Source organism: Acanthisitta chloris, unplaced genomic scaffold, assembly GCF_000695815.1.
Source record: "Acanthisitta chloris isolate BGI_N310 unplaced genomic scaffold, ASM69581v1 scaffold19851, whole genome shotgun sequence".
Taxonomy (NCBI): Eukaryota; Metazoa; Chordata; class Aves; order Passeriformes; family Acanthisittidae; genus Acanthisitta; species Acanthisitta chloris.
The window spans coordinates 352-14939 of record NW_008657907.1 but is presented as its reverse complement, the minus strand read 5'-3'; the positions used below and the strand labels follow the sequence as shown (position 1 = coordinate 14939).

The window sequence follows — 14588 nt, the reverse complement described above, 5'->3', positions numbered from 1 at the left end:
AGCTACCTCTTACTTTGCTCCCTCTCGTGCAGCTGCCGCTCAAGGCTTGTGGCTACATCCTTTCCCTGCTCTATTAGCACTCTGCATGGGGACCTGCTCTGGGGCTCCAGAGGAGCCGAATTCCTCCTGGGTCACTTCTAGGGTTCGATGGAGCACCCGTGACTCTGTGTTCTGTGCCCTTTCTGCTGTTGGCAGGTAACCCTCTTTCGGAGCCCCGCAGGTGGGAGGATGTCGAGCACAGCTCCGTCAAAGAAGCCTTACCGCAAGGCGCCCCCGCAGCACCGCGAAATCCGACATGAGGTACCCATCATTCGCGACGACCAGGACGGAGTGATCTTGGCTGAGCAGAGTCAGGTAACAACTTGCCGGGTGACAAAGGGCTTAACACCATTGCACCAGCAAACGGGGTTTAGTTACACCGAGGCAGGCCAGCTCAAGCAGGCAGAGGGGTTTGAGGTTTGCAACCTGAACTTCTCCTCATCGTGGTCCCTGGAGTCCAGCAGTGAGAAGGAAGTGGCAGGGTGCAGAGCAGAGTTGAACATCAAGAGCCAGACTGTCTCGCCAGCACTTCCACGTGGTGGGAAGATGGGGCAGCGAAGTGGGAAGCGGTGCCCAAACCGCAGTCGTGGGCACCGCAGCAAGTTTGTGAGCCGTAGCATGGAGACGGTTCTGGTGTCTGGAGACGAAAGACACCATCCCAGTTGCTCTTTAAAGAGCAGAAGCCTGGAACGCTCACTTATGTTTAAAGAGCCTCCTGAAGTCCTGACACCGAGGAAGTTTCGTGTCTCCTCTTCACACCTGCCTCTCAAAGGGATCCTGAAGCAGACCAACATGACAGGCTCATGCCCCGAGAGCTTATGCAAGTCCCGCTCGGTAGAGACACTTTATCGTGGCCATGGCTCACGCAAGTACAGTGATCCTCAGCTCTGCCTCAGCCCTGGGGAGAAGCGCTCACTGGAGCACAGCAGCAGCAGTGCCGCTGACTCTATCAAGCGCAGGGAGAAGATCACAGAGGAAAAACTGCAGTTCTCCAAATTTCTGGATGAGATTACCCAGCGGGTGCTGAGTCCCTACCGCTTGCGCTCACTGGGAGAGGCCAGGGGAGCAGAACAACACCAGAACTCTCCCTTTTTCCCCAGAAGCTCCATGGCAGAAGGCCAAGGGGAAGGTCACCTGCAAGGGGTCAAAACCAAGCATGCAACTGAAAGATCCCCCTGCCCAAGCAGAAGAAAAGGAGAAAAGAAGTGTGAGGGGCTGGGAATGGCTTCGTGCCAGAGAAAGTGTGCTGAGGAAGCTGAGAGAGTTTCCAGACTAAGAAAGAAACCTGTCCTTAGGAGGAAGGACAGTAAGGGAAAACAACTTTCCTTGGAGAAAAGGGTAGTAGATCTGTGTCAGTATGAGCTGCAGCAGCTGGCAGACCTGGGGCTGGCAGGGACATCCTCTGGGCAGCAACATTCACTGTCTTCATGGAAAAGCAGTGCAGAGGGCAGAAGGGACGAAAGCAGTCCCTGTTCACAGCCACACCATCAGTGTGCTAAACTTGGGCAGAAGCGTGCAGTGGAGCCGAACTACCCAGAGAAAGGATCCTGCTCCGCTCCAACATGCTGGAGTCGGGAGGAGGGGCCTACCCCATCTAGATCCTCCCCTTCCTTCAGCCTGGCACTAAACAAGGTAGGTGCCAGGGTCACCTGCTTGCAGACAGGGGTCTCACAAAGGCCAAAGCCTCCACCTGGATCTCATTTAGTCTGTAATGCCAGTGGGGAGAGTGAGAGCAGGGCCCCAGACCTCATGTGGGTGCTTAATCACCAGAAGCTGCTCTTGTGGGTGCCACTCACGTCTGTGCTACAGGTTGGGCATATCTTCCTGGGAATAGCCAGCTTCTCTTTGGCCCCCAGGAGTTAGGAAGGCAGGAGCTGCTGCTGTTCTCCCCACTGCAGGCTTCCCAGGTCTTTGCTGGTTGGAGGCTCTCCAGGCTGTGGGGGAATAGGTGTGTGCAGGAGGCAGGCAGCTCTGTTGTCAGGAGGTGCTGGGATGCTCCTGGTGTTTTGTGTGTGCCCTATGCCTGGCTGTCTTGGGGTACTGGATCTTTGTATGATGGCTGTTTCAGGTGTTTTAAGCCTTCTCCTCTTTCTTCCAGCCTGCATGGGGACCATGGCCTTGTTGTAGTAAGAATCACATTACCCTCTTTGCCTGGTCACACTCTGTCTGCTGTTTGTGTATTTGTGGGGGTAAGGAGGCAGTTGCTAGATAATTCCTTGTGAATTAACCCATTGCTATGTGGGGTCAGGAGGTAAGAAAAGAATGGATTGATGCTTTGCCTTTAAGGACAGGAGGGTGCAATGCTATTGACACCAGGCACCAAAAATAATCCATGGGCAGCTTGGACTTTGAGAATGATCAGAATCTTGGGCTTTCATGGAGAAGATGGTTGCATCTAGTGCTGATTACATCTCTCCCAGCAGTGCTGACAGGCAGCAGCCCTCTTATGGGTTAACATAAAGAGTGCAAAGGAAGTGAGAGCAGCTGAGCCTCTCCTTGTTTTGCAGGGCCCTGCTCCAGCCATCTCTGGGTATCTTGCCCATAGCATTTATTTCTTTTACAGGCCTTTCTGACCTTTGGTGTTTCTTCTGGTGTCTTAGAATAGTTACAATGGCTGGTTTCAGGTCTGCAGAAAGAAACCTTTTTCACAGCACAATCTGGGTGGTGTAAATAGTAGCCACATTTTTCAGGTCCCAATTGATTCTCTCTTGTTCTTGTGGGGCTTCAAGGGCCCCACAAGTGATTGCTGTAGTGACAATTTAGTCCTGTGTATGCTGGCCTGTGAGATTTCTGCTACCCACTAACTGTGGATGTGGAAGAAGCTGAAACATCAGCTAAGGTGGTGATGTTACAAGAGATGCTGAGATTGCACGGTGGGAGAGTAAAGTTACCTAACTTGTGTGTTGGTTTCTAGTCCAGCTCTTCTACCCTGCACTAGAACACAGAGTCTGTTTTATCATCAGAGGGCTGAGTGATATGTACAGATGCTTGCTACTCTAAGCTTGCCTAGTATGACCTGTCAGAGCAGGTGGGGAAGAGTCACAGGTAGGGTCTAGCAACTCAGACTGCCCTTTAGGACAGTGTGAGAGACAACTCCTCCTCTGAAAGAACCTCACAGCTGTTTTCTTCCCTGTACAGGAACCCTTGACGGATGCAGAAAGGATGAAGTAAGTGCCCTGCTGCCTCTTTATGCCTGTCATGCTGCAACAGTGTGGGTGCTGATTCCTCACATTCTGCCTGTGCCACCTGCACAGCAAGGCTGACTGGCCCTGTGGGCTTCTCTCAGATCTTCAGTCTTCTTGGGGCTGTGTGGGAAGATCTTTAGTCTGTGCCTTGCCAACCTCTTGCCTTGCATGTCCTTCCCCCTGGAGGAGGAGGAGGGAACACAGACCCTTCCCAGTGCAGATGCAGGCAGAGGAGTTGGTGGGTGTGAAGGAAAGTAGGAGATGAAGTCTTTAATGCAGGTGGAGAGAGGAGTGCCTTTTTTAATCCTTGTTTGGTGTAAGCCACCAGAAGCAGTATGCAGAGACCTGCTGCTGACTGAGGGTGAGAGCTGGGAACCTTTGCTGGTGGTGCTGTGGGACACAGACAGCTGCTAGCACTGAGCTCCAAGCCATAGTGAGGAGAAGGCTTGCACTGCCAGAGAGAAGCTGTGCTTCTGGGTTTCTCCAAGCAACTGAGCACAAAGGAGTGAAAAACAGCAGGAAGTCCTTCTGACCACCAGGCATGTCCTGGCTGGGGAGGAATGGAGCAGTTTGTGGTGGAATGGCATTGACTGACAGCTATGATCAGATATGTAAATGCACCCCACCACCTCTCTTCTGGGCTTCAGTCTGTATGGAATCCTCTTTCCACTACATATAAAAGGTGTGAGGGATTTTGAACAGGTTCAGGGGAAGAGAAGATGATTTTACTTTTTTTGCCTTCAACTCTTCTAACCTGTACTGGGATAAATTACAGAGTAGCTTTCATTCATCAGTGAGGGACACTGGAGCTGCGCAGTTAGTCTGTCTCGTGGGCTTCATCCAAGCACTGTAACTCGAGAGGGAGCTGGGAGCCATGACTGGCCAGCTGGCATGTGCTTCTTTGCCCCTGTTCCAAGAGAGTTTAAGTGTCTCTGTTCTGACAGAGCTGCACCTCTCGCTTCATGTGCTGGAGTCTCCTGCCTGTTCAGTTCCTGACTTCCTGCAGCCTTTGTGTGCAGTCTTGGGCCCTAGTGCAGGGCAGCAGGGTGGGGATGCTGGTGTGGAGTACCCCTTGGGCACTCAGTGGTTCCTTGTTCCTGTCCCTGCCCCAGGCTACTGCAGCACGAGAATGAGGAGCTTCGTCGACGGCTGACATATGTGACTAACAAAATGGAGGCAATGGAGAGGGAACTGGAGTCAGGTCAGGACTACCTGGAGATGGAACTGGGCCAGAACCGTGAGGAGCTGGAGAAATTCAAGGACAAATTCCGTAGGTATGAAAAAGAAAACGAGAGGGGTAGAGTTAGAGAGAGAGGTTCCTCCCACCAAGGGCTCCCTCAGCTGGCTGTGCCCTGTTGTGTAAATCAAAGGCATGCTGCATCCTTGGAAAGGTGAACCCCCAGACTGTACGGGAGTGAAAGGCTCTGCAGCCAGTATTTCCTCCAGGGTACAGTGTAGGAATGCTGCCAGCATGAGAGACTGACAACAGGGAATTCTTCATCTATTGGATGTAAGGCAGGATCCAGCTTGGATGGTTACCCACATGTGCAAAAGAAGCCACTGATGGCTGCAAGGAAATACGTCCCTGCTTTACCTGAAAAGTAAAATCAGTGCCAGTCACTCACTGGTCAGGTGCTTAGACATGACATAGTTCAGAGGAGTCCTCCAAAGTAATTCACATGCTCTCCTGTGAGATCCTTTCACCCAGCCAGCCTCATCTTGTCTCCAGTAACTTGGGGTCTGAAAGCAGTTATGTGTTAGAGGTGAGGCATAGTTAATATGTCTGGTTGTCTTAGTCTTTCTGGAGTTCTGGAGTTGGTGGTTTGCTTGGCAGCTATGAGGATGACTTGAGTAGGTGCCTAGGATCCATTCCTATGCATGCAATCTTGTTTCTGTAGGTTGCAAAACAGCTACACTGCTTCCCAGAGAACCAACCAAGACCTGGAGGAGAAGCTGCATGCCCTGGTAGGTGCCCTATAAAGTCACTACAAAGAGGAGGTGAAAGAGACCTGTGTGTTAGGAGCAGATGGAGGAAGGGGCCCTGTCTACCCAGCAGATGAGTCAGTGGATGAGGGATGAGGTTCTGGCCATGACCATCTACTCCCCATTCTGGCTGGTGTCACGAGCTGTTTTCTTGATCTACTGGGCCCCTACTTGGTTGTGCACGTGAGCTTTGGTTCCTCACAACATAATTGCATGGTGTTCCGTCATGTTGCTTCAGTCCCTCTCAAAATGCCAGGGATGTGTCAGCCAGTCTTCAGGGGTGGTCATGCTGGGAGGACGGGGCAGTCAGAGCAGAGCCAATGTGCGTGTATGTCTGTTGTGTGCATTCATAACACTCATGGCTGTTTCTTTTCTCTCCCTCCCCCTCTCTCTCTCTCTCTCCTCCCCACGCTGCCGCTGGCACACACTGGGCGCACTCACCTCTCAGGCCTCTCTCAGCCAAAGCTGGATTTTTGCAGTTGCGTCTTTTCGTTTGTGTGTTTTTTCTTTTTCCTCTTTACGTGTCTCAGCCTGTTGGTTTCACTGTCAGTCCCACATACACCATCCCAGATGGAGGGGCCCCAGCCCTCGTCCAGCCAAGGGCTCACCTGGTATCCAGCAGCTGCCCGCAGATGCAGCAGGTCCTAGCTTGCAGTGCTCCATCTTAAGAGTGTTTGACTCTGAGCCAGCTGGAGCATGGCGTGTTGGGAAGTCGTGCCCATAAGCTGCGGCACTGCACAAGATGTGGATGGCTGTGAGCCTCGTTTGCTCCCTTTCCTTCCCCTTCTGGGCTGTGAGCAGGCAAGTCTAATAGCTGTGATGCTGATTGCCTCCGTGTAGCCCTGGATGAGATTTGTTTGGTTCTAGCACTTGAATTTCTTGGGTTAGTATTCATTACCCAATTACTCATTGTGCTGGTGCCTGAGGAAACTGCATACGCAGGAGGTACTGTCCTTCGCTATCACTTGCGTGTTGCTGTGCCATACCCTGACCCACAGCTGGGCCCTGGTGGTCACAGCCTCAGAGCACCCTTGGGCAGTTTGGAAGAGCTTCTTGAGATGGCGATGGCTTGGTTGTTCTGAGCTGTTGCTCTTCTTTGCTGTTACATCTGGGTTTCTATCAGACTTGTACCTGAACTGTTAGGGAGTCTGGAGAGGCAAGAGTGGCTGCTTTAGAGAAGGCATTAACTGAACTCCAGATGGTGCCACACAGGTCTTTTTACTCACTAGAGGAAGGCTTAAACTCTTGCAAGATGGCGCTTCCCCCTGCAAAAAAAAACCCCAACCCGTTTGTCTATTGACTGCTGGATCTTTAAGGGCAGTATTCTTGTTGTGTTGCCCCAGGGAAGAGGGCTGGGTATCACAAGCTCAGAGGTCTCTGCTACCAGTGGCAGGTTGGGATTGATTATTCAAAACCACTAGCTTTCTACTAGGTACTGTGTGAACCAGGTGCTGCAAGAAGAGATACTGCATTAGGGAGGTTCAAACTCAATCTCTTGGTTTCTGTAGCTAGCAGTGTTTGGTTCCATTTGGCCTTTGGAGTCCCCTCCCTTTGTGAAGAGCCAGGCTGTCCCTCTTGTCTGTCTGTCTGGAAGTTTTTTGTGTCCCAGCTGAACATATCATTGTGCTATGCTTGGGCTGAGGTGGGTGGTGAAACCAGGTTCTGTACTGGGGAGATTTACACTTGATGTTCTTGTATCCCAGATTAAAAAGGCAGAAATGGACCGCAAGACTCTGGACTGGGAGATTGTAGAGCTCACTAATAAGTTGCTTGATGCCAAAACCACCATCAATAAGCTGGAGGAACTCAACGTAAGTGTCAGTCTGCAGATGGCTGTGGAAGTGTGTGAGGTGTGGGCTTCTCCTTTTGTTTAAAGTCATTAGTGGAAAGGAGCACATGAATGACTCCAGTGTGTATGAAGGTGTGAGAGCTATACACAGCAGTAGGGACAGACAAACAGAAAAAGGTCTGAGCGGTTGAGCAAGGAAGAACTGATCTTCAAGTTTGATGTATTTGCTCTTTGGAGCTTAGGGTTTGACCCGAGTCTGGGCTGTACCAATGGATGGGTCATGTACTGAAGAGGTAGGAGGGAGCTGATGCCTTTTCTACATCATTAATATAGAAGTTCTTGGATCTGGTGTTTGATTCTGTTGACTGCTCTCAACTTCTTCCAGTCTGTCTGCATCATCAGGCATGGCAGAGAGCTGTGGGATGGGATAGCAGACCCGGTGGGACTTGTGTAGATTATTAAAATCCCCAGAGGGAGAGGCAGTTGATACACTGACAATATATGCCTGGAGCAAGGATTGGAGTTCACAGGGTCACCTTGACTTGAGTTGTGAGAAAATACACAGAGTTGTGGCAAGGAGGGCGTGGCAGATGTCCTCATGAGTGATTCATCAGATGCCTCCTCTGGCTTATGTTCAAGCAGCTTCTGGTCAGGTGGTGCTTTTTTGGGTAAGAGGTTGGGCCTGTCTAATGCTGTTTCATGCCTGTGCCCTCTCTTGCAGGAACGCTACCGACAGGATTGTAACCTTGCAGTACAGCTGCTCAAGTGTAACAAGTCTCACTTCAGGAACCACAAATTTGCTGATGTGAGTAGCAATCCTGCTGAGGTGGGGAAGAAGGATTCTTGGCTCTGCCTGCATCTTACTTTCTCCAGCTTTCTCTGCAGGGCTGCTGGCCTCTCGTCCTTTGGTCTCAGAGGTGGGGGGAAGCTCCTGTTCCCACTCCCACTGAGATGGCAGCACAGAGCTTCTGCCAGCTCCTCTTTCATGACAGCTCCATTTCACAGTTCAGCCAGGAGCTGTTATAAAAAGCACAACAACCTTGAATTTGATAGCTTGCTGGGTGCGTGCTGGGAGCTGGCAGGAGGACAGACCTCTCTCTTACCCTGCTCCATCCTTTTCCCTTCCTCACCTGGCCACATGGAAAGGCCATACTGCCTCGTAAGAAGTCAAGCAGCAGTAGTCTGGCTCAGCTTCACGCAGTACCCTGAGGAGAAATATGTGAGGCAGCAATTCAGGATGTCTTCCAGGCCTTCTGAACAGGAGAATTTGGTACCAACTCATACCTCACCTTGACAGGAGAACGGGAACAGGAGGAGTTCAGCTCATCCTGCTGTCAGGATGAACAAAGATGGGGTTTAGGTCTTTCACATTAGTAGCGTCACTTCTTTGGCTGAAAGTATCATTCAGACCCTTACCCCAGCTCTCTCTCTTTGCCATACTTCTAGTCTCAGTCCCTTATGTTCCTCTCAGCAAAACCTCATGCTTGTCTTTTTTAACTTAGCAGGTGACCAATGTGTCACCCTCCCCCATTGTCTCAAATTAGCACTCTTGAGGTCAGTGTATCAGTTACTGCTGGGGTAACCTTGACCTCTCCCAGCTGTCTCCCCTCTCTGGAGCTTTGAATTCTGCCCCTAAGAGTGCCGTGCCCCACGTGGCCGCCACTGGAGTGGGGCTGGTGCTGAGCAGCTCTGCAGACAGCCTGTCTCACAGCCAGCTGTTGTCATGCAGTGTACCCTGCATCCCCAGCTTTGGATGCAGTTTCCTTCTGGCTGTGATGGGACACACCTTGTTGTGCCATGGAGTGGCTTGGGGACTTCTGCTCTCCACTTCATGCTGTGCATGCGTGTCGTGACCAAGGTCAGGGCAGCTTGGCAGGGTGATGGGGAGAGCAGTAGTGCCCATTTGCAGGACAAGCAAGGAGTGGTGCTTTACCCCCTGGTGAGACCCAAGTCCTGCAGCTTTGGTAATACACCCCATGTTTGCCTCTCTGAAATGGAGAGATTGAGGAAGTGGGATGACGCGGTGGAGTTGGTAGGAACAAGGGAAGGCATCGATCCTGGTCTGCGGGCAGGCTGCCCAGGCAGCGTGGCTGCAATTACGCATTCGGGGAGCACTGCGAATCCCAGCACTGGGGGCTGTAGAGTCACTTCAGTGCAACCACTGGCTGATTTTCCACAGATCAATAGATCCCTTCCTAGCATGCACTGCCTGGGCCTTGTCTCTGTGCACACAGGCGTGTGAGACTGAGCCCATGTGCTGTCTTTTCCTGTTCACTTTGCAAAATGGGGCCTGTGAACCATGGCCTAGAAGTATGACTGGTGTGACAGCTAGAGGGCCTTGATAGTCCCTCATGAGGCAGGTTCACTTTGAAAGGAGATGCTTTCTCTCAAGGCAAGGTATGTGAGTGTTAGGGTCAAGACAACGAGTACAAAGTACACATGAAGGTTGGTTGGAAAAGGCAGATTATTTGGAACTAAATGACTTGTGTGGCAGCCCCCTTCTAATGTCCTTTTCTTTCTCCCTAGCTTCCCTATGAGCTGCAGGACATGGTCAATAAGCATTTGCACAGCACTCAGGAGTCTGCAGGCCCTGGTCAAGAGGCAGCCCATACCTTGGCTCCATCTGATGTTGTACCCACCTCAGTCATCGCCAGAGTCTTGGAGAAACCAGAATCTCTGGTTCTGAATTCAGCCAAGTCTAGCAGTGGCAGCTGTCCCATGGCTGAGGATGTCTTTGTGCATGTAGACATGAGTGGAGCCCCTCCTGATACCTGCAACAGTGCAGGACAGATGGGGAAGGAGGGAGGAGATGCAGGGAAACAGCAGAATGGTGGCTGCAAGCCACAAAGCAGTGTGGAAAGCGTGCCTGAGGAGGTGCCTGCCTTTGAGAAGCTAAGCCCATACCCTACTCCCTCACCTCCCCATCCTATGTACCCAGGGCGCAAAGTGATCGAGTTCTCTGAGGACAAGGTAAGGATCCCAAAGAACAGCCCCCTGCCCAACTGCACGTACGCGACGCGCCAGGCCATCTCCCTCAGCCTGGTCCAGAGCGAGGATGAGAGCTGCGACAGGCACCGGACGCTCCCCAGCAGCCCCGCGTCAGACGGGCGCCGTTCCGCCTCCAGCTGCTCCTGTCAGCAGTCCCCCAAAGCAGCCCGGGCTCACGGCTCTTCCCAGAGCAGCCCGTTCAGCAGCCCTCCCCAGATCCCCAGCGCCTTCGCCAGCTCTGCCAGCTCCGAGGAGGACCTGCTGGCCAATTGGCAGCGCATGTTTGTGGACAAGGCTCCCCCCACCTCGGAGCGAGTGCTGATGAACCGCACGGCTTTCAGCCGGGACACGGCCCCTGAGCTCCAGAAGAGGTTCAGCCGCTCCATGCAGGAGCTGGGTAGGGCAGCCTCGGCCTACTCAGATGGTGAGGAGTCTGCACAGAGCTGCAGCTGGACCGTGAGCCGGGACTCGAGTGTGGACACAGACAGCACTGAGTCCAGAGCCCGCAGGAGCCATTTCTCCTCAGACTATGGTACAGATTTCTCCCAGGATGAAGCCCAGAAGCTGTTGCATGAAAGTGGTGGAGGCACTGCTGAGCCTGAAAGCCCCTCACCAGAGAAGCACAAGGACTATGTGGACCTTGGCTTGCCTGAGAGCCCAGCTGAGGAGAGAGAAATGCTGCTCCAGGGAAGCAAAGAGAGCAACCAAGGAGGTGCCCAGGAGGAAAGCAGAGAAGGCAGGGTCAAGCCTCCGCTCAGCCGACCACACCGCAGCCCCAAGAGGATGGGGGTCCACCACTTGCATCGCAAGGACAGTCTGACGCAAGCCCAGGAGCAAGGCAACCTTCTCAGCTGAGGCAGAGCAAGAAGCAGCCACACACAGCAGAGCTGTGGGATCAGTCCACCTGAGCGAGAAACCTCCCTTAGTGCCCTCCTCCTGGGGGTCTCTGCTCTGAAATTTTGTATTTATTCTCTCCTTTTGCTACCTGGAAGAGCTGGGGTCCCCCTTGCCCAGCACCTTGACCCACAGTACTAGCACACACAGTGTGCAGAAGCACACCCACTGCCCTGACACACTCGCAGCTCTCTTCACAGCCTCACACTGGTGCCTGTACCAGAGCTAGTTCTTGGTACCCCTCGTCCTGGTGCCTGTGCCTCTTTATGCTCTCATCCTCCTCCCTCCTTCCCGCTCAGGTACCTGAGGCCTGGGTGCTCTCACACTGATTGCCTGCAGCTACTCTGCTCTCTTTTAACTTGTGCCAACAGGGCAGAGTGCCTGTGGGTGGTGTCTGATTCCCTGGGAGCCCCAGGGGCCGTGAGTGGGGCGCAAGGACTCTCCCAGTGGATGGCTGTGTGCCGTGGGGATGTGCTGGAATTGCTGGTGTCTCATTTTCCTGCTGGCTTTTGTTTTCCCCAGCTGCCCACTGGGTGTTCTCCAGAATCTGCCTCTGCAGGTCCCCATCCAGTGTCCCCAGCGCTGGGCGTAGCACCTGGTCCCCACTGAGGCAGTGCATGGGTGCTGTCTGCGGAGGTGGTTCAGGAAGGCACTGCCTGCTAGGCACTGGGGTTTGTGTTTGTGTCTCCTCCCTCACGCCTCTTCCCCCACTCTCTGTGCTGTTGTTTTGTTTGAACGGTGCTGATGCTTTGCTCTTGGGTGGGCTTCTTTCTTCTTTATAAGCCTTTGGTTTTGGGGTGTATTGCTTTTTCTTTCTCCCCACCCCACATAAACAGACACAGCCGTTGGCAGCAGGTCTGATGCCTGTGTTGAGGGTGTGTTGAGGAGGCTCAGCTATCAGAGCTGTGCTTCCCTCTGATCCTGGCCTCCAGCCTGCAGAAACCCCCCTCCAGACTCAAGAACAAGGTCTTGCCCCAGGCAAGCTAGGCGTGAAGGATGCTACCAGGCTTTTCTGGGCAGGGCTTGGTGCAGGGCCAGCAGGGATGCGAGGGCAGTATGCTGAGGAGCTGCTCCCTGTAGACGCACTACCTCATGGCTCTGCAGCAGCCTTTTGCCAGGGTCTCCTTGCACGCCCCTTCTCTGGGGAGCTCCAGGCTGGCTCTGGTGCCTCTCTGGGGCCTCCCCTTCTGGGTAGGGCTCTCTGCGTGTTTCTTCTAGTGTAGCGTGATGTTGTGTGACTTTTCTTCTCAGTCTTGTGTGCAAAGTGTCTTGCTGGGGGAGGGGGGGAGGGAAAGGGAGAGGTCTGTAGATGTAGTTTTGTTTCTTATTTTTGAGGGCTTACAAAGCCCAGGTCTTCTGTTTTAATTTTGTCCTGTGCCCTTGTCTGTCTGGTGTTTCTTGGCTCCCTGGGGGGTGCGAGGCAGAGAACAGCCCGGTTCCCTGCACCACGCCCCATTCAAACCCTGCTGGCTGCTCTCAGCCTGTTGTCTGGTTTTTGAGTTGAGTTTGTGTTGTCCTCCCACCCTACCTAATGAGGGCTCTTCACTGGGCTGGAGGAGAGCATCCAAGAGGGAGCTTCCATACTTCAGGGCATGCAGCCCAGAGCTGCCTGGGGGCCCTGCTCCCCTCCCCGAACCTCTCTCTCTGCAAAGGACCTGCAGCTTGCAACTGGGGCCAGCCAAGGCTTCAGCTTGAGCCTGGAGGCTCCAGGGCCTGTGAAAGGGAGCTGCAGGCCTCTCTGGCAGCTGTGTAGGTTGCTTTACATACTCTGGCTAGCGGTGCTGCCTACACACTCACCTTGTTTCCCACCTCGAACAGTTGTGGAGCTGAATGCCACCCTCTGGTGGGGAGGTGGGACTCAGTATTTCACTGCAGTATTTTGCTTGGTCCCTGTGCAGACAGGCTGGTGCTGAGAGCAGGAGCCTCCTCCAAGGCTGCAGAGCGTTCATCTCCTGTCCTGGTCGTGGTGGCAGGGTCCTTGTGTTTGCTGTCATCAGCCACTCCACTGCTGCATTTCTTCTGTTCTTCTGCAGCGCTGCTGAGGGTTTGTACCTGCAGCCGCTGCCAGCTCCTGCCTCACGGATGTCACCCGGGTTGGATGCTCCTGAGGGAGCTGCTCTGGCTCTGAGGCTGCTGGTGGCCTGCAGTGGGGGAGGCATTGCCTCTCAGGGCTCAGCCCCATCTCCCTTGAATCCTGGCAAGCTGCTCAGGGGACAGAACCTTCTCTTGCTAAGGCAGCTGGTGCTGAGGGTGCTGGGCAGAGCCAGACTCCCTATAGACTGAAAAGCAAAACAGTGGAGAAATGGAGGGGCAGCAAAGGGGTGCTCAGCACCTCACTAGACACTTCTGCTTTGCTGCATTAGGCTGCTGGCAGAGGTCGAGGGGGAGCAGTAGTCTCAAGGAGCAGAGCCCTCTCCCTGTGGGCATAGTGCCCTCTGCACTCCTGCCCACCTCCAGCAGTATTGGCTCTGGGGCCTTGAGCTCACCCCACTTCCAGTGTCCCAACTCCAGACTGTTAATCTGTAACTAATGTGTTTTTTTCTGAGATTTTCAAACTGATGTATATTTTAAGACCAGAAATAAACTATTTTAAAAGTAGATGGCAATGGGTATTGTGTTCTTGATGCTGGTTAAGGTCTGGACAGGCCTAATCCTGAGCATGATTCTATGTGAGGGAGCAGAGCTACTCCTGGTACAGGGTCCCAAGTTTGCTGAACTGTGTGTGCCACCCATTAGCTCTCCCAGGGAGGGTGATCCCGTGACCTGTATGCTTTCCAGGAGGTTGTGAATTCACTGGTCATCCCAAGTGCCCACTTGAGGCACCCTGGTTCCAGGTGCTTGTGCAAATCAAGTCATCTGAGTTGGAGAAGATGTGCAGACCCAGGCAAGCAATGATGTATGGGATGAGCAGTGTTTTACTTCTGTAACTGTATCCAAGCTCTGGAAATTGCTCTGTGGACCTGCATGTAGACTGTTCACAACAGCACTTCTGTCAGTTTTGACCAGGAAGCTGATAGGAGCTTACAAAAAGGCCAGATTGTTTAACCAGACAACTTTGAGAAACATGGGGAAAAAAGTGTGAGGAATTTTCATGTTACTGAAAGATTCTAGAGGCTAGAGCCTATCCAAACCTCTGCAGTGATGCTGCTTATGCTGTAAGCAGCCCCAGTGTTACTCATAAGAATCTGCCTACCCCACTTCAAGTATTTTGCTGGCTGTCTTGTCCAATCTGTGTCTTGGCAGACCTCTGTGTCCTGATCTAGAGTAGGATGAAGTGTGGTCAATTATTTTAACAGTTGTTGGTTTTGTTCAAGCCCCAGCTCTTGGAATCATCTGAGAGTATCAGTTCTCCAGAAACTGAGTTACGTGGACCATGTAAGGTGCCCCCTTGCAGGAGTTCCTAAGAGCTTTATAATTCTAGAGCCAGTATTTTGTGTGGGGAGGGAGGATTGGGGTTGATTGGACATACCTCAGACAGGAAGCCTTCCAAACACCAGACAGAGACTAGGATGCTGATTGAGACGTTTGGAAGTGTTTCCTTTTCATGCTGAGTGGTGCTGCGGAGGAGAGGACAGAGCGCTGTGATGAAATTTCCTCCATCTCTCAGGTTAATGTTGCCCGTGCCTTTCTGACCTAGATGTACACAAAGCGTAACGCTGGAAGAGTTTCTTGTTTCTTTGTCCCCATAATTAATGATTTTATACCTTGTT

The 14588-nt window shown here is 52.7% G+C and overlaps 1 protein-coding gene across 2 annotated transcripts; it reads left to right on the top strand.

The window, feature by feature from the left end:
- The first annotated feature begins 228 nt into the window (after positions 1-228).
- TJAP1 (tight junction associated protein 1 (peripheral)) lies at positions 229-10839 on the top strand. Of its 2 annotated transcripts, XM_009084919.1 has the most exons (10): positions 229-330; positions 3178-3206; positions 4337-4498; positions 5123-5189; positions 5656-5685; positions 6911-7018; positions 7718-7801; positions 9523-10099; positions 10169-10432; positions 10571-10839. In XM_009084919.1, exons 1-10 carry the CDS (start codon positions 229-231, stop codon positions 10837-10839), a joined length of 1692 nt encoding a protein of 563 aa, XP_009083167.1. The 2 variants fall into 2 exon arrangements, with proteins under 2 accessions (XP_009083167.1, XP_009083168.1); XM_009084920.1 differs by lacking the exon at positions 5656-5685.
- The last annotated feature ends 3749 nt before the right edge of the window (positions 10840-14588 follow it).

Bases quoted from the DNA above. Each gene is read 5' to 3' on its own strand.
- TJAP1 (XM_009084919.1), top strand. From the start codon at position 229: ATGTCGAGCACAGCTCCGTCAAAGAAGCCTTACCGCAAGGCGCCCCCG. The intron at 3,207-4,336 runs GTAAGTGCCCTG...TCCCTGCCCCAG, and splicing joins ACGGATGCAGAAAGGATGAA to GCTACTGCAGCACGAGAATG. The intron at 5,190-5,655 runs GTAGGTGCCCTA...CTCACCTCTCAG, and splicing joins AGGAGAAGCTGCATGCCCTG to GCCTCTCTCAGCCAAAGCTG.